The sequence below is a fragment of the Cryptomeria japonica genome, chromosome 5 (genome assembly GCF_030272615.1).
Source record: "Cryptomeria japonica chromosome 5, Sugi_1.0, whole genome shotgun sequence".
In the NCBI taxonomy this organism is placed as follows: Eukaryota; Viridiplantae; Streptophyta; class Pinopsida; order Cupressales; family Cupressaceae; genus Cryptomeria; species Cryptomeria japonica.
Window position 1 is genome coordinate 216,451,884 of NC_081409.1, and position 27,085 is coordinate 216,478,968.

Consider the following 27,085-nt stretch of genomic DNA (forward strand, 5'->3'; position numbering starts at 1 on the left):
GATGGACAAATATTTATATTTATCAGCTAATGATGTATAGATGGACAAATATTTACATTTTCAGCTATTTATAGATGGGATTGTGATCCCAGTCAAATAACAGCAACAACAAGACCAATAAATACTTATCTTCCTGGCTAAATTGGAAACACAGCCATAATGGAAGTAAATCTCCCGTTAGTTTCTCTCATAAATAAGAAAGTAAGGAAAGGAAATTTTGGAGATCATAGACATCAATTTTGAATGAACCCTAATGAGATCTGGGGTGTACAAGCGTCTATATGTTCATTTTCATTCTCATGGGATTCAAAGTAACAATTCAAAAGGTTTAAAACAGTGCTCCCCAAGGATGTGTCCCGTCTTTTGACCTTTTTCCCTTGTAGGGGAGATCTCGGGGACTCGGGGACGCTTAGGAAATGTCCCCTTCCCACCACTTTCTGTGCCAAATTCTGGAAACATCTTGGGGACTTAAAAAAAATTGTCCCCTAACATACTTAAGGACAATTTCAGTCACATTTTAAAAAAACTTACAACCTTTCAATGCTTGTTTGGTTTATGACAAGTGCACTAGTATTTATAAAAAAAATATGAAAATGGTGTTTTCATGAAGGTGTATGTGGTTTCAAAGGTGTTGATTTGGGCATGGTGGTGGGGGCTCCTCCCCTCGATCCCGCCCTATATCACAGCAAGGAACATGCCCAAGGTGCTGCCTCTTGAGCCTGTCAGGGAAATTGCTATTAGTCTAACCAAGTAATAGACCAATGATGAATCATAATTACAAAATCTACAAAATACATATCCTCTATTGTAAATCTCTATATCTTCACAATCAAAATCACAATCAAGGATTGTTTTGTTTCATACATTGGAGAACTTGTTTAGCATACAAGGACTGCCATAGAAAAAGTTGGCATGCTACAGTCATTAGACTGTTGAAAATACGACTCAGAGCTGGCAGTAAATGTCATTTTTATAATGCAAAAATGTATTTGCACAGACAACTCGGAACAATCTCATCTAAGGTCAAACTAGAACATAATCAGTTATCTTTTTAGTTAACCATTAATCTTTGGTAATGAGTTTGACAACAAAACATGCAGTCTTGAAGGCTTTAGGAAAACTTAAATACTGAATCTCTCACTTGACTTTGAGTATACAGTGTCTTTATTAACTCATGCTCATATGTGTATATAAAGAACAATATAATTCCTATTCAATTACCCATGCTCACAAAGGTTCTATAATGTCTATGAAGAATGCTATATCAATGTAATCATAAGAATATTTGAAATTTCCTTTTTTTCAATAGCTGCCCCCTGCCGTCCCCTAATAAATGGCCAAAAAGTACCCCTGTACCGGAAGCACATCTTGCTGCCCCATACCGTCCCCATTCTAGCAACCTGGTGGAGCATAGGTTTTAAAGAGAATTAATATTAAAGAGAACATTGCTGTTATTTATGCATGGCATGTAGGATTTAATCCTTTATCAACAGGGAAACAACAATAATCATTAGGGAAACAATAATATGTCTACGCAAATATTTTATTCAACGTAAAAAGATGACTGCAACAATCTATGGTTCTATACCATTGAAGATTGTTAAATGGTTAATAATTCCCTTTTTTCAAGGCTAAAAGGAAAATACAAGAGATCGGTTCATACTTTGAGACATTTTACAGTCTCCATTTTAAAGAAACAAACAGAGAGAGTGTAATGTCCCCTAATGCAACCCTCTTATATTCTGTCCTAGAATCACAATTTTAGTACATAGAGAGAACAATAGCAGGACACTAATGTCAACCTGCACAACAAATTAGACAACATTTCCATGTCATGATAGAACATATATTCGTCATTCTTAATATATTGCAAAGTGTATGTGAAGGATTCAACAACCTTTCTTTCCCTACACCCATCCTCATATGGAGCTCAAGGAGAATCACACAAGGTGCCTTGAGTACTATCCTTCTCCCACAAGCCCACAAGCACCAAGGACCTCGTTAACTTGGCCTCATGGCCCACACTCGGGGTTGGCGTACCTGCTGGAGCCTAGTGCTCTTGCTTCCTTATATTCTCCCTCCATAATTGGATGGTGAGATTGAAAGGTATTGCAGACTCTCATATAACTTATTAGTCATAAGAACAGTTAATGCTAGTAAGGCATTATTATACTGTCATCATGTTATATTACATTATTAGTATTATATCATATTTATTAATAGCGTGATGTTAACAGCATTATATTATTTAACAATATTATATTATATTGATTTAAATTGTGAAACTTAATTCTTTCTGATTATCATTATTAAATTTTCCTGTTTAGAAGACTGTTTATATGTTAGTTAGCATTTCATGTCGCATATTTCTGACGCATATTACTGTTTATATTTCTTAAACTAGACAACATATATACTTGATGAGGGCAATATTATTACATGGATCAGCCAACGTACCAGACTGTTCCTTTTGACCCAGTTATAAACCTTGGCAAGCAGACCTCAATTCTCAATTGTAACTTAGACACTATTCTGTGCCCCAATTCCTTAATCTTCTCCGTATTGGGTCATAGTGATTTGCTGGACCCTTTAATATGTGCGATGCTGTAGTGATTGGCTACGTGGGAAGGATGTGTCTCCTTATTTTCAAAGGGTGCCTTTTGACTAAGGTTCTCAGCCTTAATTTATTATTGTGTTCTTTAAATAATATCGCTAACATAGCCTTGTTAGCTATTACTAATACATTGCTTTATACAATCTTATTAATGATTAATTCAATTAATCTTAGATAAATACATTGCTTAGTTAATTAATACTGGATAAATACAAGATGGAAGATAAACACATTAATATTATATTGATTAATTAATCGATTAATATCATATTACTTAACTAATTATATTGCTTAATCATTTAATTAACATTGTGTTGTTTAATCAATTAATTAATATTATTGATAATGGCCATGTTCTGAAGAATAAATTTAAGAGATAAATTTTGGAAATTTATTATCATTATTGAATAATCTGATCAAGGGAACAAGCTATGACAGAGAGAAGATTCAGCATGCCTGGCCATGGATTGGAGTTCTAATGACTGTAATGCCAAGTCAATGTTACCCTAATACCATTTTCAGTGTCCCTCTTAACAGCAAACACAGAAATCACAGTCCATGATCAGGGCATTTAAACCCTATGGGCTGTTAAGTATTTCACTCACAGCAATATAATAATAGAAAATAGTCCTTATGCAAGCTCTGCCCTGCTTTTCTTTTCAGTCTTCATGTCATCTTCCTCCAAAAACCCAATTTTCACCTCTTTAAACCCGAAACTCCAAAGATTGCACTAAACAAAGAAATAAAAACCATAGAATGAGATGTAAGCTGTTTGAAACCCATTTCTTTCTCAACTGTCAACTGACATCCCCATTTATAGACTTTGTTTACCTCACTGGGTAAACAGGAAGAATACAGAAATCGAACAGTAATGCACAATGCAAATACAAAAGAAGTACCAGAATAATCTTTCCATTAATGTCAAAGGATGTTCATATTATATCTATCGTACATATTACATGTCACATGACTAACATTACCTGTCTCAACACCCGAAGGTGGTACAATATATGACTGCCGAAGGGGTGCGACCCAACCGTCGCGACTCCAACTACCTACCCGTCGGCTAACTAACTATTGATAATTAACATTACTAACTATACACTTTTTCCCGATAACATCATCCCCCCCAAAAAAGAAGTCGTCTCCGACGACTAACAACAAAATGGAGACAATGTAATATAAATATACAACCAAGTGGAAGTCAAGGAGGGGGCTGAGGAAGCGTCCCTGAAGTCGAAGGGTGAGATGCAGGTGTCTGGGCCGCCAGGCGGGCGCGGAGCTCATAGACCTGCTGGGTGCGCGCTGCCACATCCCGCTCTGCGACCAACACCTTCTCCAAGGCAGTCTTCACCATAAGCGCAGCCTCCAGTAGCTCCCTCTCCTTGGTATCGGCGGACTCTGTCATGCGAACCAACTGGGCCTGAACACCATCTAACTCCTGCTGGACTAGACTCCGCGCACTCTGTTCCTCTGAAAGACGGGCGTCCACGGCAACCTTCTTTGCGCGGGCTGTCTCAAGCTGTGCGACCAACTCTGATCTCTCGGCTGCCCACGAGGCTTGTTGCCTAGCCATGTCCTGCTCTAACTCCACTCGAGCAGCCTCGCAAACTACGGACTTATGCTGTGTCTGGCGTAAGGTATAGTAGGCCTCCCTATAAACCTGCTCAATCTCCCGGACGAGAGTCGTCACCCTACTCTCCACGACGGGCTGAGGCACACGCCAAGCCTCCAACATCGCCTCCGTCTGGGTAACTGGCCACCCTCGTGCCTCAAAACATGAGGTGAAAGCTGCGGGACAGCCCTCTCGCATAAACTGGAGGACCTGCTCTAATTCCTCCACAACCTGCTGTAGAGACCGTGTCTGGGCCGCGGCCACCACTCGCCGACCCCTCGTCACCATATCTGCCAGATAAACCTCAATATCCTCTCCCTCTAGCCCCGATGTAGGTACAGGAAGCCCTCGTGGTAACTCAAAAGTCTCCTCAACCACCCCAACTGCATCCTGCTGGCCCAGAACACCCTCTCCAAGGACCTGTCCCTCTGCCGGTGCCTGCGTCTCCGCCGAGGAATCCTCCAGATCCACCACCTCAGTGGGAGGCTCTCGCCGAGGTGAGAGTACAGCTGCTCCTACGGGTGGCGTCACTGTCATCTGGAATCTCCGGGTCAGCCAACTCCCCATAGCCGCCACTGATGGAACTGCACTCAACACCTCCGACCCTCTCTCCCCCTCGGAGACATGTCCGGTGACGGGCTCCTCCAACAAGGAGGCCGCAACCGTCACCACTGCATCGGATCCCACGACGTCCAGTCGTACCTGAGGCTCCGTCTCAACCATCTCCTCTGCCACGCCTCCCTGCGGTGGACCACACAACTCTGCCGTGCTCTCAGTACATGCCTCTGCGGGAATCGGTCCTGCGGCTGGTATGACGGAAGGTGCTGCGGCCGGCTGCATGGGCCTAAGTGTAACGGGCGTGCGGCTCTGTCCGAATGCCGGAATCGAAGTACTGCCTGCGGACGACCCCACAAGTGTGCCAAGTGGGAGTGTGGGTGGTGCAAACAACACTCGCTCTCCGGCGGGCTCCATCCTCCCCTCGTCTGTGGCCCGACTACTACTGTCGTCCTCATCCTCTGAATCCTCGGAATCCTCTGCACTGCTAGAAGTTTCTCGCCCACTATCTGGTTCTGCTGCGGTGGTCTCTAATACCTGTTTCCGCTTCGCGGAAGAGTGTCCAATATCCAGATGTCGCCAATGCATGATAGGAGGCTCACCCTCCGCCAAGGGTCCCTGTGGCCGTACCTCCAACTCAGCCTCTGGCACTGCTTCCCGCGTAGCCTCCAAGAACAGTCCAATGGCATAGTGGGGCATGTAAAAGGTGCGCTGCTCCCTCATCAGGAATGCGCACATCCGCTCTGATAACAAGGTAGCCCAATCATAGACGACTCCGTTCATCAACCCGTTCATCAATACTATCTGTGGTAGAGCGATGTCTGATGCCCTACCCGACCCTGTCAACCTGCTTTTGATGACGTCCATAATGCATCGCCAGTGACCCTCTGCGACAAAGGACCGGCGCATCCCACGACCCTTCGTGGCGTCTACGATGCTCGCCAACTCTGCAGGGGTCAAGTCTCGGGACACTCGCCTAATCCAATGTTCCTTTTCTTCCCGTGTCATCTTCTTCGGCTTCAAGTCCACTTTCTTGCCATGTATGCCTGGGATGCCAAATACTCTGGTGAAATCTGCAGGTTTGAAGGATATGGTGATATCCTTCCCCAAATACTCAAATGTGCTCGTCTGTGCGCGGCTATCAAAGGTATCAACCATATACCGCAATGCTCCCTCGTACTCGCGAATGGCGAACACAGGCATCCGTATAGCCCATTCTACCCCTGCTCGGCGAAGACTTGTTTTCACCAAATTATCATCCGACGTCTCTTGCCACCATTTCCGACATTCCACCCCATTCAATCCCTCAAAAGTGATATTCTGTGAAGTGGAAGTGTTCTTCCCTCGTACAGTGGGCTGCTGTGGTGTTTTTTTCTTCTGCCTGTCTTCCATCGTGCCGCCTGCTATTCGAACACCCGAAGGGAGAATACGTGCATCCGGCTTCCTATGGCTGCTATCCTGCAATTGTTTTTTCCAGTTTCTTTTTCCCGCAGACTCCATTGACCTGCTAACCGCTTCTTGAGTTGCCCTTGTCGGATGGAAGGCACCTAACTACCTCCTGGCAGGTGGGCCGTACGGCTGTAATCCTCAACTACCTCCGGCTAATAAAATGCTCAAAACAAATCTTCGTCCACCTCCCGCACTACACCGCACGGTAATTTTGAAAAATCCTTGCGGCTGCCAAGTTCGGTTCAAGCCCTTTGGGCTTATTCTGGTTCAGCGACTGATACTAGCAGCTCGCGGGGTGTCACATGCGAAGGTCGTTTGCCAAAATACAACACGCCCTAAGCCTACCGTAACTCCACGGGATACCCCTTCGGTAGGCGGCGTTGTTTCTCCCTTCGGTAGCCAGTGTTTGTTAGATCCTTCGGTGGCTTCGTTTTATTCCCCTTCGGTTCGGCGTGGCTGTTCGGTAGGCGTGGCTGTGCGGCGTTTGTTTCCCTCCCTTCAGCGTTTTATTTCAGCGTTTTATCTCCCTTCGTTTGGTAGGCGTGGCTGTGCGGCGTTAACCCTGTGCGGTGCCTTTGTCTCGTGCGGTGCCTTTGTCTTCATCCGGTGCCTTTGCTTCGCGTTTTGTCTTCCTTTTGCTTTGTGCGGCTTTTATAAACCTCCGGACTACCACCGCACGGTGGCTTCCACCTACGGTGGTGTCCACCGTCGGTGGTGCCACCGCACGGTGGCTTCCACCTACGGTGGTCCCACCGTCGGTGGTGCCACCGCACGGTGGCTTCCACCTACGGTGGTCCCACCGCACGGTGGCTTCCACCGTCGGTGGTGTCCACCTACGGTGGTGCCACCGCACGGTGGTGTCCACCGTGGGTGGTCCCACCACGTGGCCACCGCACGGTGGTGCCACTACGTGGCCACCGTGCGGTGGTCTTTTTCGCCCTTTTTCTAACTTTTTTTTTTTCTTTTTTTTTTTTTTTCCAATGTTTTTCAATTTTTTTTCTTTTATATATTTTTTCAATTTTTTTTTTTTTTTTTTTTTTTGAATTTTCTAATTATTTATTTATTTATTTATTTATTTTATTTTCATTTATTGGCTGACTGCGACTGTGCGCCTCCTGTCGGGGTGCTCCTGTGCGCTTCCACCCTCTGGTGATACACTTTCAGTTTCGACCCATTGACGCCCTCTGGGATTACCTGTCCGTCGAGGGTCGAGAGTTTGACGGATCCGTTGGCGGCGACCTCTTGGATCCTGTAAGGGCCTAGCCACTTCACTTTGAACTTGCCGGGCTTAATCTTGTTCCTTCCGTTATACTTTAGGACTAATTGGCCCGGTGTGAACCTCGCCCGCCGAATGTGTTGGTCATGCCAGTATTTCCTGCGTTGTTGGGCCACGTCTGTCACCCATTGTGCCATCGTTCGTCTTTCATCCAACTTATTTAAGGCGTATAGTCTCTCTCGAAGGCTTTCCATGTCACCCAGTTTGTTGTCAATGGCGATTCTGAGACTTGGCACCATGAATTCGATCGGTACCACAGCCTCCTGGCCATACATCAATTGGAAAGGTGTCTGCCCGGTGGTTACTTTGTAAGTTGTGCGGTACGCCCAAAGTACCGAAGGCAGACGCTCTTCCCAGTCTTCCTTTTCCACCCCACAGGACTTATAAATTACCGACACGATGATTTTGTTGGTTGCCTCGGCCTGACCGTTTGCCCTGGGATAGTACGGACTCGATAGAGAATGAAAAATTTTGAACTCGGTTGTCAGTAGTCGAACAATATGATTTACAAAGTGCCCTCCTCTATCACTTGTCAGTTGAATCGGTATTCCGTACCGGGTGATAATCTGTTCATAAATGAATTTCGCCGTGCTGACGGCGGAGTTGTCTGCCAACGCCCTGGCTTCGACCCATTTTGTCAAATATTCTGTCGCCACGACAATGTATCTACATCGTCGGGCGCGACTCGGTTTTAATGGACCAACGAAGTCTAACCCCCATCTTTCGAACAATTCTTGAGCATGCGCCGGGTTAAGTGGCATGAAATCTCTTTTTAATGGTCGCCCAGCACGCTGACATGTATCACAACTTGTCACCCATTCTCTGGCGTCATTATGCAGTGTCGGCCACCACAAGCCAGCTAGTAGGACCTTCCTTGCTGTCGTATCCGGTCCCATGTGCCCTCCAGCAGCCCCTTCATGGGCTTCTCTCAATACTCCTGGGATTTCCTCTTCCAAGACACATCGTCGTAGGATCTGATCAGGTCCCATTTTGTAGAGAAGACCATTTATAAGTTGGAATGTTCGGCTTCTTAATACAAGTTTCCGTCTTTCACCTGGTGGCATTTCCTTCGGAAATTTTGATGTTGACAGATATTCACCCACACTGGTGTACCAATGAGGAAGGATGGCAATGCGGAAAAGATGGGTGTCCGGAAAATCCTTGCTAATGCCTTCGGCCGGCTCTCCCGACTTGATCCGTGATAGCTGGTCGGCTATGACGTGGCTCCTGCCAGGTCTGACAATGATGTTGAACGTAAATTCTTGTAACAGCAACAGCCATCGACTAATCCGCCCCTGGATGATTGGCTTGTTCACCAAATACATCAACGCCTGGTGATCCACATAAAATGTGAATGGTGTCGCCAGTAAATAATGTCTGAATTTTTGGACGGAGTATACCATGCCGAGGGCTTCTCTCTCCGTCGTGCTGTAGTTCCTCTCCGCGTTTGACAAGAGTCGACTTGCAAAATATACTGGGTGGTCCAGCCCGTGGCTGCCGACCTGTGCTAGGGTGGCCCCTATGGCGAAGTTGGATGCGTCGACATGTACATGGAACTCTTTGTCCCAATCTGGGTATGTCAAGATTGGCGCACCCACCAATCGTGATTTTAACTCTTGAAAAGCCTCTTCTTGGGCCGTCCCCCAGACGTACGGCTCCCCCCTTCGTGTCAGCTTATCAAGTGGGTATGATACTTGGGCAAAGTTCTTAATAAACCGCCTATAATACCCGATGTGTCCAAGAAATGACTTGACGCCGGTGACATCATCGGGCGCCTCCATCTCCACGATGACTCGTATTTTGTCAGGGTCCGTCTTCAGTCCAGCCTTGCAGACGATGTGCCCTAGTAACTTGCCCTGAGGCACCATGAATCTGCATTTCTTGGGATTTAGGGCGAGGCGGGCTCGTCGGCATCTCTCCATGCATTCGCCAAGTGCGGCCAGATGTGCCTCCTCCGTGCTGTAAATGGACCAATCATCCAAGAATGCTTTGAAGTTTCCCACGGACATTTTATCGAAGATATGGAGGATTATCCGTTGAAAGGTAGCTGGCGCGTTGCACAACCCGAATGGCATCCGGTTGTATGCATAGACGCCATCTTCTACGATAAAGGTGGTCTTCAATTTGTCCTCCTCTGCAATGGAAATTTGATTATATCCGGAGAATCCATCCATAAATGAATAAATTTCGTGACCCGCGACTTCCTCGAGGATGGTGTCTGTGAATGGTATGGGAAATGGATCTTTAATTGTGACAGCATTCAAACACCTGAAGTCTACACAGATTCTTATCTGATCGGCCTCCTTTTTCAAAGATATCACAATGGGTGATACCCATTCACTCGTCTGGACCTTGAAGATAATCCCTGCTTCCAGCATGTGGTCAATTTCATTATTTACCCTGGCCGCATAATTTTTGTTCATTCTGTATGGCCTCTTCCGTACGGGCACGGCCCCGGGAACCAAAGGGATCCGATGTACACAGAGTTCTTGTGGTACCCCCTTGAGGTCCTTATATGTCCAAGCGAACACGTCTTTGTATTCTGTAAAATTTTTGAACGCCGCCGTCTTTAAGACGGGATTCCAGTCGTCGCCGACTAGAATATTTTTCTGTTCTGAAGGTTCTCCAAGGTTTGTAACTTGAAGTGCGGATTCTTCATACCTTATGGGCTTACTTTTGTCAAACTTGTGCGCTGGTGCGTCATCCACAGGGACATCCCCTTCCTTGTATTGTCCGTACTCTGGCGGAAACTCGTTCATGTCAGGTCCTTCGATCCCCAACATATTGCACCCATACAATAATTCATAGTCTTCCATTTGCCAATGGAAGAGCCCTCTCAAAGAATCCGTCTCATCCTCAGAACAGGCTTGAATTCCTAAGATGCCTTCATCATTTGGTTCCCTGCCCTCCTTCCCTTCGTCGGTATCGTCTCTGTCGGACTCTGACTCCGACGCCAACTCTTCACTGACCTGTTGAGTTTTGAGGTCAATGGTATACCTTCGGCCAGCCTTTTCCATGGACAAGGTGTTTTTCTTCCAATTGTGATTTGCTTTGGCCGCCACCAACCAGCCTCTGCCGAGGATGGCGTCGTACCCCTTCTTCTTCAATGGGATGACCACAAAATTCAGGACGAATGGCTGTGTTCCGATCGTCACCTGTTGCGCCATGAGTGTGCCCAGCGGCTTGATGCCGTGTTGGTCTGCTCCCAATAAAGTAAAGGTGGACGGCCAGAGAGTAGGTTTACCCAATTTTTTCCATGTTTCCTCTGGCAAGACATTTACTCCCGACCCGCCGTCGACAATTGTGTCGGTTAGGATGGTGCCCAATATACCCATTTCCACCACTGCTGGGTGTCTACCATTGTTGATCGTCAGGGTTAATGGGTTTGCTGCTGTCTCGCCAAGGTTGTCCTTGCCATGTATTGGTTGGCCTACTGGGGTTACTATTGCGGATTGCAACAACGTCGCTCGCAAGTGCGGCATACTTTCTAGGAGGTCCTTCATTTTGACAGGTATCTCGACCTGTAACAGTTGGTTTATAATGTTTGTTTCTCCTTCAGAGCGAGAAGTACCCGCCAGCTTTTGTGCACCCTTGCTCCTCAACATCTCCCTCTCCAATTCCGCTCGTGCCTCCAGTGCCTTTTGTTTTTCCGTACGGGGGTCTGGATAAGTGGCTGCTTTCGTCTTGGACCTTGTTATGGCGAGTGCATCCTCCGTTTCTACATTCAACAGGTTCACGCCAGATTTGGGACAATTGCCATCATCATGGTCCCCGGGACCGCACCACTTGCAAAGTTTTTGTGGTGCTTCCTCCACCGTACAGTCTCTAGCGAAATGCCCCCAGTGATTGCAAGCTCGGCATTGTATCATCGGCCGCCCTTTAGCGTCGTATTGGATTCGGCTTCTATTATTCGTATTGTTATTATTGCCTCTTCCTCGCCTGTTGTTTCGGTAGCCGCCACACGAAGCGTTGTTGCTCGCAGGCTGGGACGTGCCAGTTGACGCAGATGGTTCTGCAAAGAGAACCTGTTGGCTACGAGTCCTCATATTGTACGGACACTCCTTGGTAAGGTGTCCGGCAATCTGACAAATATCACAAAATGCTTTTTTCGGACAAGACCCCTTGGTGTGTCCGTCGGTACGGCAGTCCGTGCACCATAACTCCCCTTCGTCGCCCTTGCTTGTGCTTCCTTTTGTTGCCTTTATCTCTCTCATCATTCGCTCCATATCTTTTTGGAGAGCCCGTACCTTCCGATTAGAGTCGTCATCACTACTATCACTTTTGTCCGAAGAGGAATCATCGTCCGTCGAGGATTTATTTTTCTTCTTCTTGGACGTCTTCTGTTCACTTTCTAAATCCATTGCCCTGTTATAGGCGTCCGAATATGAAGAAGGGGGTACTATCTTCATTTTTCGTCTAAGGGATTTCTTTAGGCCTTCCACGAACCACCGTTTTTTCAATCCGTCTGCCGGCTGGTTCTCCATCTTTCCTAGCAGTTCTTTGAGCCGCCGGCTGTAGGTTCGGACAGTCTCGTCTTTCCTCTGTTTCGTGCCGTAGATTTCAGCTACGATCTCATTATCGTCTCTTAGGAGACGAAACTCTGCTTGAAATTCCTTCTTTAGGTCTGCCCATGTGCCAATTTTGGCCTTATCCGTGTCCGAAAACCAGTCGATGGCTACGCCCCTCAGTGTTGCGGGAAACTGTGTTACCCAATCGTCCTCATCGGTAACACCATTCGCTCCCCAAATTGTTTCACACGTGCGACAATGGCGGACAGGGTCTTCTTTCCCATCCCCATGGAACTTTGGAAGTTTTTGTTTTTGTGCCATACCTTGCCTTTTTACTACTGGTGGTGGCTGTTGTCCTACTCCTGATGGGTCAGATCCTATAAGGGGTGCTTGACCGCCGTGCCCCGGTGTCCCTCCGACACTCCTGGCAGCCCCGGTGTCTTCTCCCTCTCCTGCCTCCTCCCCACTCCTTGGAGTTTTGCTAGCCTCTGGTGTGTGTGGCAAGTCCCTCAACTCCCTCAACTGAGTTTGGGTACACTCTATCCTGCGGCGGGTTTCCGCAAGTAACTCCTCCCGACTCCGTGGGTGGCCTCTGGCCTCACCGTCCCCTTCGGAGCGTTCCTCCTCTCTTCGCTTATACCTCTGTCGCCTTTCCGCTTGCTGTTCAAGGATCAAGGCACGTTGGGCTACTGCACGTTCATCTATATATTGTTGCTTATTTTTGTCTTTATTCAGTGTATTGGGCATTAATTCCCAGACCGCTTTAATGACATAAAAAGTAGAACACTTTTATTCATTCATAATGTGGTAGACAAGTTTATGCCAACAATATGACATAATTATTACAATAAGTGTTCTTTATTTCGTCCCGTATGGTTCACGGTTCAAATGCGCCTGGCGCCATCTCGTTCTGCTTCCCGTTCCTCGTACTGTTGCAAAATTTCTTGGCGTCGCTCCTCCCGGGCAATCTCCTCCAGGCGAGCTTGTTGTGCCAACGATGCTTGTGCTAGCAGTCGAGGGAGATGGTTCATCAACCGATTTACCTCCGGACTCACTTCCAACGCTGTCCACACGGCACTTGGTGGGACTCCTGCCTCCGCCGCCTCTCGTCGTACGTGGGTTTGAATGGCTACTTGGAGTAGAATCGAAAATTCTCTCGTCGCAGTGTCTTCTCCTATATAGAGTTCTGTTTGGGCATCGTCGACCTCGGGATTCACCTCACCAACGGGTAGGCCCATTGTGTCTGTGCGCCATCCGTGTCTTCCCTTCCTGAGTTCGTGTCGGCAACGGCGCCAAATGTTTACCTCACTGGGTAAACAGGAAGAATACAGAAATCGAACAGTAATGCACAATGCAAATACAAAAGAAGTACCAGAATAATCTTTCCATTAATGTCAAAGGATGTTCATATTATATCTATCGTACATATTACATGTCACATGACTAACATTACCTGTCTCAACACCCGAAGGTGGTACAATATATGACTGCCGAAGGGGTGCGACCCAACCGTCGCGACTCCAACTACCTACCCGTCGGCTAACTAACTATTGATAATTAACATTACTAACTATACACTTTTTCCCGATAACAGACTTGGGCCCCTTAACAGCCTATCAATTCTGTCCACTACTAACAAAAGCAAAGCAAAATTTCTAATGTTTAGGTTTCACCCTGCCTGCTATTACATTTGAACAAAGAGCTATCAATAAATGCACCACTGCCGCACTATAATCAAACATCAAATACCCGATATTAGGGCTAAACTATAATGCCTACACTTTTTTGATTTAATGACAAAGTCACAGTAAATATTTTGATTTTTAAACATGGTCAGGTTAATTTGCTGTCCAAACACCATGCAAAGCAAATTGAGCCTAAAGGTGTAAAAGTAGTCTTCAAAATATCAACGAATGACACTCAAAACATAGTTTCTAAAGACAAACCATGGGATAACGGATTGGTCACAATCCAGCGAGCTCGACATAGAATCATCACAAAAGCTCAAAATGCTATGAAGATAATTACACAAAAAAGATCTGTTAATGAAACATATCTACCACACAGGTGCGACACAGTCACAGGAGAAGCACTTCAAGAAGGTTAAATGCTGAACATGACAACAATGCAAGTTCACTCACATGACATCTATATTAGGCACGAGTTTTCCACAGTCCATGAAGATATTAAATTCCACAATTTTGATGCAAAAAGACTTATGTAGTTGTATTTAAAAGCACTCAAAATCGGCTCATGACATCTTGCAAAGTGATGAAATGTCAAAATACATAATCAAGTAGAACATTAATGCCAATCATGAATAGTGAGGCTGTGAGGTTCTTTTTTTCTTGGAGTTGCTCCATTTCTATTTACTTCCATCTCCTCAATGATAATCTCCCTCAAGTCTGCCTATGTGATGGAGAGTCACCTGCATGGCACTCACACAATTAAAAGCAGTTGTTGGTTATTATTATTAACTCAAACATATTATGATAATGTGAAGATTAACAAGAATAAAAAATTAACTGGATCATGGATTGTTATTTAATCAACCATAACTGAATTAACAATTCTGCTGTCATGGCTCCGCCAGGATTAACTTTCAAAAGAGATTACAGATGAACCAATCTAATTTTCTGCCACCAATATGTAGCCAATAATTATAGCAATTAAAGGAAATAAGGATGGCAGTCAATGGAGATCATGTTTTTGAAAAAGAGATGCTAGTTTTATACTAGCACTTCAGGTTAAACATTGTTAAATTAACATTCAATTATTAATTATTAAAGGTAGCAATTGTATGAAGGGGTGTTTAAATTAAAATTAAATTATAATTACCAAGAGCAGTGGCTTATGGAAGGCTTTTGACTTCTTCCAACCATAAGATATTAAACGTAAATCATTTCAGTGTGAGGAATATATCATTTCGGAATAAATTTTATGTGACTTTGCAATTAAATTTTACAACCAAAGAGGACAATATCCCTCCAAGGAAATTAAGAGACTTAAGGACGGAAACCCTTACTTGTCCTACCAAGTTATTGGACGAAAAACCTTAAATTTTCTAGATATCAAGGACAAACATTCGACGAAAAATAGTTGCAAATGGAAAGTAGAATTACAGCAGAAAATCAAGATAAGCCTTTTTCCAGAATAATGTCAAAGTGATAAAACTAAATATTATAATAAAATTCATAATTTTGATTAAATTATATTTATAAATATAAATACAAGTATCATTTTTGAGTTAGAATTATTGTTTGAAGGCAAAAATAAGAAATGTACTAGAATGGGACATTACACAATCCAGTGAGGTTGACATAAAATTATCACAAAAGATCAAAATGCTTATGAAGACAGTTACACAAAAAGATCTGTTAATGAAACATATCTGCCACACAGGTGTGATACAGTCACAGGAGAAGCACATTAATAAGGTTATATGTGGAACATGACAAGATGCAAGTTCACTCTCATGACATCTATATTAGGCATGAGTTTTCTAGAGTTGACGAAAATGATAATAGATTCCACAATTTTGATGCAAAAGGACTTACACAGTTGTATCTAAAAGCACTAAAAATCATCTCATGACATCTTGGAAAGTGATGAAATGTCAAAATACAGTACTTAATCAACTAGAACATTGAAGTCAACAATGCATAGTGAGGTTGTGAGGCTCTTTTTGCCTTGGAATTGCTTCATTTCTATCTACTTCCATCTCAATGATAACCTCCCTCAAGCCTGCCTATGTGATGGAGAGTCACCTGCATGGCGCTCACAATGAAAAACAGTAGTTGGTTATTATCAATAACTCAATCATATTATGATGATCTGAAGATTAACAATAAGCTACGAAACCTGGGGACGTGTCCCCTACCTGAAAACCCCCGTCCTAGTCCCGGGGACGTTTCGGGGACTTGGGGACGGCTAGGGGATGTCCCCCCCCCCAATCCCCAAATTGTCAGAATTTTGAGGGGACGTCCCCGAAATGGGGGGATGGCTTCCCTAGCTGTGGGGGACGTCCGTACTTCCGGGTACGGCTGGACGGCTAGATGTCCCCCACATCTAGGGCTAGGGAAAAGTATTAAAAAAAAAAAAGTCGTATTTTCAATTTTTTAAATTTTTTTCTAACATGGGCCCTCTATATTGAAAAAAATAAAAAAAAGACTCTCAATTTTTTTATTATTGAATTTGAATAGTTATGAAATCAAAATACGACTATCTATATTTTATTATTTTTCTAACATGGGCCCTCTATCAAAAATTAAAAGGCAACATTAAATTTATTAATTCATATCAAATATTTATAATTTTAAAAATTTATAAATAGAAAATAAATTAAATAATAAATATTATACTTTGCTTTTTAGTATTTACTTAGTACTATTTTGATTTCCATATCGCAATTGACAATGAAACAATATGGCAGCAGTGTGGCCTTTGGGCATTTTGTATGTTATTTCTTTAATATCTATTATGATATACATATTGACAATGTGAATGAATTGAAATTCTGAATTATGAGTGCATATTGAGTATTGAGTCTATTGATAATGTTGTATGTTCAATGTTTGCATTCTAAAATGTTTTCATAGTATCATACACATGCTATATCCATGTTTTCATATGAATATAATGTTTAGATGCATGCTTTATCCATGTTTTCATATGAACATTTAGAATTTTCCTATATATTTTAAATTTTCCCTATATTTTATATAGCCGTCCCCTTTGCCGTCACCCCCCGTCCCCAAATTTGGCAAAAAAATTTGCCGTCCCGAAAACTCGTTCCCTTGTCCCCCCGTCCTGGAAACTTGGGGTAACGTAGACAATAAGTAAAAATTAATTGGATTATAGATTGTTATTTAATCAATCATAAATGAGTTAACAAATCTGTCAATAATTCAGTAACCAACATCAATAGTAATCCTTAATAATTGTCATACAATTAATAAATAATAATAATTGAAAAAAAAAACATAAGGAGCAAGATTATTTATCTATTATCACTATGGCAGCAGTTTCAGGTACTTCTTACCAAAACCAAACAAATAGAAATTTTCTTTTGCATGATGGAAACTGTAGAGTCAATCGCAGGACCAGGGTGAGTCATTACAAAAATGGGTTTAGCAGTCTACTTCTGTAAATTGTAAATTCTCCCGTTGTGTAACGCAATATTTATAGCTGGCATAAGAAACACTAAATTACAAATTTATATAACATAAAGAAAGGTTCTACGTGAACTCTGATTTATTTGTCAAGTTATATAATTATTTATTAGTAAATGACATTCATGCATGATATATTATTCTTGAGGATTGCTATCTTACCAAACATTCATGGCTTAAAGAAAGGGTTATTTTGCTCTGGATGAGTTGACAGTGGATTACTGTAAATTTAGGTATTTGATTTGATGAGGTTTATTTATGTCAAACTCCTTATGAAACCTATTTTTTGGCAGATACAAACCTTAAAAAGACTACAAAGAGAAGCTTTTGCAGAGTTGAAGAAAATGAGAGATAAAGTAGAGATGATTGAGAAACAGTTCTCTTGTTTTTTATCTAATACTCAGGGAAGTTTGGCAGGGGGAACCAAAACCCAACTTAAAGGGGAAGTCAAAGCAGGTGGAGCATTTGTAATGATGCAAAATGAGAGCAGCCAGGAAGCCTATTCTTTACTGGAGCAAGCAAGGATGAAGATTGGAACAGAAGTGAAATTTACTTTTGAGACATTTTTCAGGGAGAGAGACCTCCTTGTAACAGAATGCACTGCAGGCCAAAGCTGCTTGAGCACTGGTGATGTTTTTGGGGGTCCACTTACCTTAGGAAAAGTTCTTTATTCTGCAAGTATCAGTGATTACTTGTCATTGTCTATCGTTCCACTAGGAGCCAAGGGGACGGATACAACCACAATTCTTAATCCTTTGCAGGTAATTTAAGATAAGCATTCACATTGCATTGGGTTTCTGATATTTTATCTATTTATCCCATTTCTTCATTTGCATGTGAATAAGAATGTGTGTTTAGTTTGTCTAGATGGAAGTTGAAACTACTGCCCAACATTTAAAAATAGAAATATCATAAGTTATCAAGTATTTTTCTTTTGTTAATTCCTCTCATAAAAATGCAAAAAGGCAGAGCTCTTAGCTTTTCCTTCTTAGGCACAATTTGACTTACTGTGCAGGATTTTGGATTCCACTGGATTATAATCAACATATGCATATGTTTTTGAGAAATAAAACATTATATAAATTTTATGCTCGGTAATTTTAGTATGCAATATATTTGGAAATCACAAATTGATTTTCTTATTTTTATCGCTGTTTTGGCTGAGTATTCTAGTTTCAAATGCAACAAAAAAATCATAATCAGGAGCCTCATAACTCCTCAACTTATGCTGCAAAAAACTTGAAGACAGTGGAAGAATACTTGAGGCATAATTTTTTATTTTCATTTCTTCCTATTCAAATGTAAATCTGATTGTTGATTTTAGTAGTGAAGAAATCAGACATTTCTTACTGGTGCACTTTTTTTAATTTTGCTCTCCTTGAGATGCTTGAGTTTCAGTGAGGCATGGATTTAGATTAATATAAAACATTTGTGTACATCTATACCGTGACAATACTAAATAAAATAGACTAGAAACAACTCGTTGTGAGTGAAATTTTGAATATGCTATTAGTTGTTGCTCCAAAGCTGATAATTCTATTCAAGGCTGCATGCTGGCTTCTTTCTAATGATTAACATCAATCAAGAAGTCATGTGCTGTTATGGTCCTTTGGTATAGTCCACTTTGATGCAAATGAAAATAACAAAATAACGATATTGTGAAGTATCCAGTGAATATTTGCAGTCGCTGTAGATTTTTTCCATAACATGAACAGGATTCCTACTTTGTCGATTTAATCTTAAAATTTTCAAGCATTGAATGCTATTTATCATTCATACTCTAAATTTACATGATGCTACATAATTCAATATTTCAAACATTTTTATCAACAGTTTATTTTTTATTTGTCTAAGAAATTGTGTTGTACTTTCTTCCTTTGTAATGCACTACTAACTGCTTGAAATTTGGCCTTTGATGGTATATCATATTCTTGTTACAAATCAACTATATCCCACAGGAAAGGAGAGGGAGTCAGTGGGATTTGCTTGTAAATAGTAATAATTTTATTCACTATAGGATATGCTTGGGTATGGAAGGTTAACTGGGTAAACAAGTGACTATAGCAATTCATATAGTTGCACTCTAGTCCCTGGAGGACAACAGTGGCCTTCAGTGGGGAATTTCACATTCCAATTAACCATTAAGGTGGTTGGTTGGATGATGCCATGATTTAAATTTTATAATGGAGGATGTCCCTTCTGGTCGCTGATGAACATTGGTTTGGAATCAACTTTGACTTGCAAATTCCTGTCAATGTCCGTAGATGGTTATTGTTTGTTTTGAGTACTTTTTCTTGTATTGATATTGGGTATGCTGGAGCTAAGGTAGGAAGAAGTACTAAGTTTTTAATAGGCTACTAATCCATTTAAGTGTTATGATATAGGTAACAAACTTTTTTTAACTTGCTAATCCATCTTTTGTTATTTTGACAATTGTCTACAGTTAACTGGAGTTTGGATTTGCCTTTGATATTTGCAATTTCTTGGGATTCAATAATTTTGGTTTTTGACGAGTCACAAACTCTTGCACCATGTCTTGTAGTTGTGTTTTTGTCAATATTCTATGTTGTTGAGTTAAATTGTTGATGGTATTGTAATGAGTATCACCTATGTTATTGGATGTGCTCATTTTACCCTGGATTTGGTTTCTGATCTGAGCAGGGTGAGTTAACTGCTGTGGGTTCGTACCAGACAAACATAGGCAAGCCCATGGCAAATTTCAATAGGATTTCCCATTGCTGTGACAAATCCAACATGTTTTAAATATTTTTCTTCTTTTTTAATTCTTTTCTGCTGTTCAAGCTATGCCTTACCACATATTTTTTTGTGGCAAGGGCCAGTAAATATTAATAATATTCCACCTATAGTCCTTCAGATTCTTTGGGTTCTTTCTTCTCTTTGGTGGAAAAACTCCCGCATTCACTATTAATATTTCAATATTTAAATATTGATACTATTTATTAGAATCCAAAACCATACAGGCCCTTCAACGGGATATGTTGAGAAAAATGAAAGAATTGGATGTTAATTTTAGTAATCAGAAGTAATAATAAAACTCAGAAATAAACAATACAAACAAAACACAAGACAATACACTCAGATTATCCTGGGAAAACCTCCAGATTGGAGGAAAAACCCAGCCTCAAGTCCAGATCAAAACCTTTTCATTAATGTGCAGATTACATATACAGATTGATCAGATTACTTATCTGATTAGTTGCTGATCCACAGCCACTTTGCCCTAGCTTGCTTCAAGGAAGATAATGACACTAATCCACATCAACTTTGCTCAGCAAAATATCTACTTAAGATTCGATGGAAGATTAGACACAGTCCAGCTTCTTGCAAGGTTCGATCAGCTAGATTGCATAATGAATTCGCTATGAAGGTGACAATGAATAGGCTCGTGCTCGCTGTGAAAGAATCAGAATTCGCATTATTCTACAGATCAGAATTTGCTATGACTCCAAGGTAGGTGATCAGCATTCACATGAAATGATGCTTTATATTATGCACAGTTCGCTTCCCTGATTTGCATGGAGGAATACATAGTTTTCTGCCTTAGTTTGCTGCCTTGATTTGCTACCTTGATTCGCATGCACATAAGGTATCATAATTTTCGCATTGTACATACTGGAAGGGAGGTTGAGCCTTGTATTCAACCCTTCAACTTGACCCAGCCGACTTTGATCTTTGGCGCCAAAATAAAACATAATTTGCTTTTACATTTTACCGCCCAGCTTTGGGGCCTACAAGTTACAATATTTAGTTTGGTCCCAGCCAAATACAATTTAAGTTCACACAAAGTTACATTATGCATTTGGGCCCAGCCCAATACAAATAATACAAGTTACATATATTTGATTTGCAAGGTAATCGAAACTAGCTATTATTTCAACACTCCCTCTTAGCTAGAGAGGATTCAGTCAGCTATAGTGTAATCATGCATCGTGGACTTCTTTATGAGATTCATCTTACATTGCCTGTAGAGGATGAATGTAACCTGCAAGAAAACAACAAAACTTTTCATCTTGCATTGCCCGTAGAGGATGGATCCACCTTGTATTGCTCGCAGAGGTGACTCCACCATGCATTGCCCGCAGAGGTTGGAAGATGTAACTTAATGCATCACTGAGACTAAGACTCCCTCTCAGTCATAGCTGGATTCTCCACAATTCCAATCCTATCTCTGAAGTATTCAAACTTCACACGAGCAAGGGGCTTGGTGAGAATGTCTGCAACCTGCTCATCAGTGCTAACATATTTCAGCTGTAAGGCACCTCTTTGTACCATATCACGAACATAGTGATAGTGAGTTTCCACATGTTTTGATCTATCATGAAACACAGGATTAGCAGACATTTTAATACAACTTTGATTATCACAATGAATAAATTTGGGTTCCTGTTGATGTGTTTTTTATGCACATGCGAACACAGAATAAAATACCTAAAGGTACCTTATCCTCTCTTGAACAAAGTTTCCCGACTGCTGAAGATTTCTCCGAAGGATCAATCGAGGCAACTCCAAGGTTCTTGTATGTAGGATCTCTACGTGTGGATAAGCTTCTCGTGGTATGATGTGATTTTGCTGGAATCACAAGGGGACTTACGTTTGACTGCCTGGACGTTTGATTTGCTTTGGATATTGCTGGAACGTGAGATTTTACTGGTTGTTGATTTTGAAAAAAAAGGAAAAAGGAGAAGGGTTGAAATGGGATCTATTTCTAATACTAAGAATGTAAGAGCAATGAATGACCTTTGATGAAATTCTAACTAAGTCTTGCTTTGACATCCCAGGACCATCTCCATAAGGTTAGTGCGATCTTCTGAGGAAAGCTTTGTGATGTTTAGATCACCGCCACAGGCATGGACACCATCAGATTGATGCATATCAATGAAGAAGCGACAATTGAAGTTAAGCTTAAGCTGAATGATTCCAGTTGACTACACAAGGGGAGTCTGCAATCAACAAATTGCTAGTAGTATGGATATACAAATTTCACCATTGATCATACAGATTTCTTCCACTCATCTAATAACATGAAATAAAATTTGAGAAGTATAGAGACCCTGCAAATTGTTGAATCGACCCATAGAATTCACCATTTCTTCAATGAAGTTTACAAGTCCTTTACAACAACATTTTGGCAACAATCTTTGCCTTCTCTTTCTATTCTACTCTAACTATTTCCTACTCTGACTATTCACTACTATCTATTCTCTATTAACCAACCATTAACTATTAGCTAGCTATTCTCTATTAACCTCTACAAAATGAAGAGCTTGAGCCTTTTATGATACTCTCAATACAATTCAATGGCTTAGATCAATTTGAGATCAATGGCCAAGATTTTACAATGTAAACCCTAATTAGGGTTTGTTACAACAAACTCAATTCTAGCCAATGAAATAATTGCATTATTTGGACACATGTCTTCTCTGGAATATTCGACCAATGGATAACCAGGGTAGGTACATTGAAGTTTGTGTCATCCCCGATGAGTCAGGTACATTGAATCTGGACATGTTGAGGTGGACCAATCCAACTGGAGGAATGATGACTGGGACGCCACCCTGTCTGACACTTGTAACTTGGTTGATGTTTCAATTTGATGATGCTGAGAAGATAACTTTAATTAACTCTTCTGAAACTATTGGCTTCTTCAACGGACCCTTGCTTTAACCTCATTTGTCTTTGCTTTAACCTCATTTGTCTTTGATGTGCAGGATGGATGGTGTACCTTTCCTTGAAATGCTGGACTGGAAGAGGTCGTCCTTGATCTGGCCTGGTCTTCTTTCATCTGCAAGACAAACCAAAAGATGATTAAGGTCATATAACGAATTCATTTCAACATAGCATTTTCTACCTTAAATCATCAACAAGAAGATATCAAAATGAAGTTTGCTCAAGATTCTTTCCAGGGACAGGCTCTATAAGAATTTCGCCCTGGACCCTTTGGAAGGGTCAGGAGCGAATTTTGCATTCCTGGCTCATTTAGACCTCACTTTGCGACTACGCTTGCTTAGATGCATGCCTAAGGATCCCTATACTCTCAACCCATACCAAGTTTGATGTAAATTTGGGGCAAAATAGAGGTTTTAAGAATTTCGCTCTGGACCCTTTGGAAGGGTCAGGAGTGAAATTTATATTTTAGGACAAAATCTATCATGCCTCTACTCCAAAATGCCTTCCAAGGCAAGCATACACTAGTCTTCTCTCCACCAAGGTCTGGGAATCCATCTCCCGATCTTCATCATGAGCAATTTAGGTGAAATTGGTAATTTTGCTCTGGACCCTTTGGAAGGGTCAGGAGCGAAATTCAAGTTTTAGGTCTCAATTCCTCATCTCCTTCACTTCAATTCATCTTGCAGGGCAAAGTAACATCATTTCAACCTCAACCACGCCTTAGGACTCAAAGTCTCGATTTGACACAAGGAGGAAATAGGCAGATTGAAGAATTTCGCTCTGGACCCTTTGGAAGGCTCAGGAGCAAAATTCATTTTTTGCTTGCCTATTCACACTAAATTTCACTTTCTTCACTTGACTTCATCTGGACTCCCTCATATTGAATCCACTTCTCAACTTGGCAACATTGGCTTGATCTTACTAAGGCCTAAAAAGGAGAATTCGCTCAAAAAACCTAGCTAGGGACAGGACCTATCCAGAATTTCGCTCTGGACCCTTTGGAAGGGTCAGGAGCGAATTTCTTCCTCTAGCCCAAAATTTGCACTTTTAATGATTAAAAAACTTTCCAAGGCATTCCAAATGGCTTCTCTCACCCTAGCCTAGGCTTGACATCATTCAAAATTTGGATAAAAGGATGGTTGGAAGAATTTCGCTTTGGACCCTTTGGAAGGGTCAGGAGCGAAATTCACTTTTTAGCTTAAAATTAGCATATTTGAAGGCAACAAACTATTCAAGGGCAATCCTAGGGGCATCCCTCACTTGATCTAGGCCTGACTTGGCACAAACTCTTGAAGATAGGATGTGTTTTAGGATTTTCGCTTTGGACCCTTTGGAAGGGTCAGGAGCGAAAATCTTGTTTTGAGCTCATTCCTCCATCATTTCATCTTGAATCCACCTCAAAAGGCAAGGAAACACTTCTCTTCTCTCATCCAACCCAAGTTTGACTTGATTTTGCAAGGAAAAATAGGTGATTGAAGAATTTTCGCCCTGGACCCTTTGGAAGGGTCAGGAGCGATTTTTATCATTTGGCTCAATTCCTTCAAACTAGATAATCACTGGCAAGTCAAAGTCACACCTAAGGACACTCCCAATCTTATTTTACCTTGAACCACCCTAGACTTGGCATAAAATTGAGGGAAAAGAGAGGTTTGGAGAATTTCGCTTTGGACCCTTTGGAAGGGTCAGGAGCGAAAATCTCATTGTAGGCTTGATATTTCATTTTTTTATTGCTTTCCATCATCCCTCAAGGCAAGAACATGTCCGTCTACCCCCACTATGATCAAGGAACAAGACTTTCAGTGCAAACAAGGAAGAAAAAGGGGTTTTCTAAGAATTTCGCTCTGGACCCTCTGGAAGGGTCAGAAGCGAAATTCCTCTTTGAGCTCAAGTCTTGGCTTCATTTTCACATTTCTTCATTCAAACAAGTGCCTTTTCCTTCATTCAAACCTAGGAATGGGTTAGCTTATAGTTTGGGTCAAGGTGGAGTGTCTTGTAGAGGAATTCGCTCTGGACCCTTTGGAAGGGTCAGGAGCGAAATTCCTATTCTAGGCTCAATTCACCTTCAAACTGACTTGACTTTGTCTTAGACTTGATCCTAGATCCATTTCCTTCTATATCCTTGCCCGTTCGCTCAACCACTCTTTGACTTAGGTGAGATCCCGAGTACTTGGTGAATTTTCGCTCTGGACCCTTTGGAAGGGTCAGGAGCGAAATTTGACATTTTAGCCTCTCCGTCAGGATCATTTTATGGAATATAACATCCTCTTCTTTCTTATACTTTAAGTTATATTCCATAGATACTGTCAGGATGTTTGAGAGTGGTTTCGGACCTCCAGGAGTTATAATGCAAATTCTAGTTTTTGGAGGATTCTTTAGTTTTCCAGACAGCCAAATTTTAGGATCAGGACATTCCAGACTTAGCCAAATTTCAGGGCATTTGAAGATCAAGATGATATTCCAGACTTCATCACTCACCAACTTGATCTAGCTTGGACCTTCAAGATGATACTCACTCAACAAGCAAGACACAATTAGCAACAAGAGCAAAACTAGGCCCTAAGGAAGACTTTCAAAGAAACCCTAACCTGGAGCATCTACTGACTCAACCTAGCTCAAGCAGAGCCTACTATCCAGCGATCCCCCTGACAGCACTCATCATGCAAAGGCTAATAGACAAAACCCTAAAAGACCTAGAAAACAAACCCTAGAAAGCAAAAAAAGTAGGGGTCCCCATTTGCAATGGGGCGATGTGTGAATACGTCACAACAGTTCCCAAGGTTGTCCAAACAACCCAGCAAGAAGCTTCCGAAGCCACACTGCTTCTCTTGATGCAACACTCGTTGCGATATACTTAGCTTCTGCAGTACTCAAGGCTTACTCAAGGCTATTGAGGACTATATCCTGCTGGCCCAGGAAATCATAGCAGAACCCAACCTGAAACAGATGCTTGAAGTGCTCTTCCTATCTGTAACACTTCCTACCCAATCAAAATCTGAGTAACCTTCCAAGGTAATGATAGTGTTGATTGGATACTTCAGCCCATAGCCAACAGTTCCACGCAAATATCTCAGAATATGTTTGGTTGCAACAAGGTGAACGTGCTTTGGCTTGTTCATAAACTGGCTGAGTGCACTCATTGCATAACAAATGTCTGTCTAGTGTTAACCAGATACATCAATGATCCAATCAACTGCTTGTACTCTGAAGATCCTGCAAAATCAGAGTTAGCTGCAGATAAACTCAATTTCTTCAAGTTAGTTTCCATAGGAGTAGACATAGGTTTGCAATCCAACATTCCAAATCTATTCAAAATATCAACAGTATATTTTCTTTGACTTAGAATGATTTCATTAGGTCTTTGCCACACTTCTAACCCTAGAAAGCAATGCATTAGACCTAGATCCTTCATTTCAAATTCAGTAGCTAATTCTTTCTTACATCTAATGATGAGACTATCTTCACCAGCTAGAAATAAATCATCCACATATAAAACCAGAATTAGCATTTCATTACCAAATACTTTAAAGTCAAGGTTAGGATCAACATCATTCTTACAAAATCCTAGACTTACTGAATACTTATCAATTCTTTCATGCCAAGCTCTAGGGGCTTGCTTGAGGCCATAAAGAGCTTTCTTTAATCTGCACACATGAGATTCTTTGCTATGAATCTCATAACCTTATGGTTGCTCAACATAAACTTCTTCCTCAATGACACCATTAAGGCTGTCTTTACATCCATCTGATGTAACTTCCAACCTTTAGGTGCAGCAATAGCTATAATAGTTCTAATAGAAGTATATCTAGCAACAGGAGCAAATGTTTCCTCATAATCTTTACTTTCCTTTTGAGAAAAACCACGAGCTACAAATCTAGCTTTATATTTCTCATTACTACCATCAGCAACATGTTTAATTTTAAACAACCATTTAGAAGAAACAACAAACTTACCTTTAGGTCTAGGCACAATATCCCAGACATCATTCTTGATGATGGATTGATACTCTTTGTCCACAGCTAGTTTCCATGCTTGTTGGTTCATAGCTTCTTCTATGCTTCATGGTTGAGTCTCAATTATATTGCACATCATTGCAACATAGTTTGAGAATTTCTGAGGTCTTCAGCTTTCTCTAAATGTTCCTTGGGGAGCTGCAAACTTTTCTGCTTCTTGAATTGTGCTCCTAACCCAAAGTGATCTTTTCTTGCTAAC

The 27,085-nt window shown here is 41.7% G+C and overlaps 1 protein-coding gene across 1 annotated transcript in view; it reads left to right on the forward strand.

Moving 5' to 3' along the window:
• The window catches only part of LOC131064395 (uncharacterized), an 82,849-nt gene that overhangs the window by 4,232 nt on the left and 51,532 nt on the right, over nt 1-27,085 (forward strand). The window contains exon 2 of the mRNA XM_057998526.2: nt 17,482-17,949. Within this exon, the coding sequence (XP_057854509.2) occupies nt 17,482-17,949 (468 nt within the window). The remainder of the gene's footprint in view (nt 1-17,481; nt 17,950-27,085) is intronic.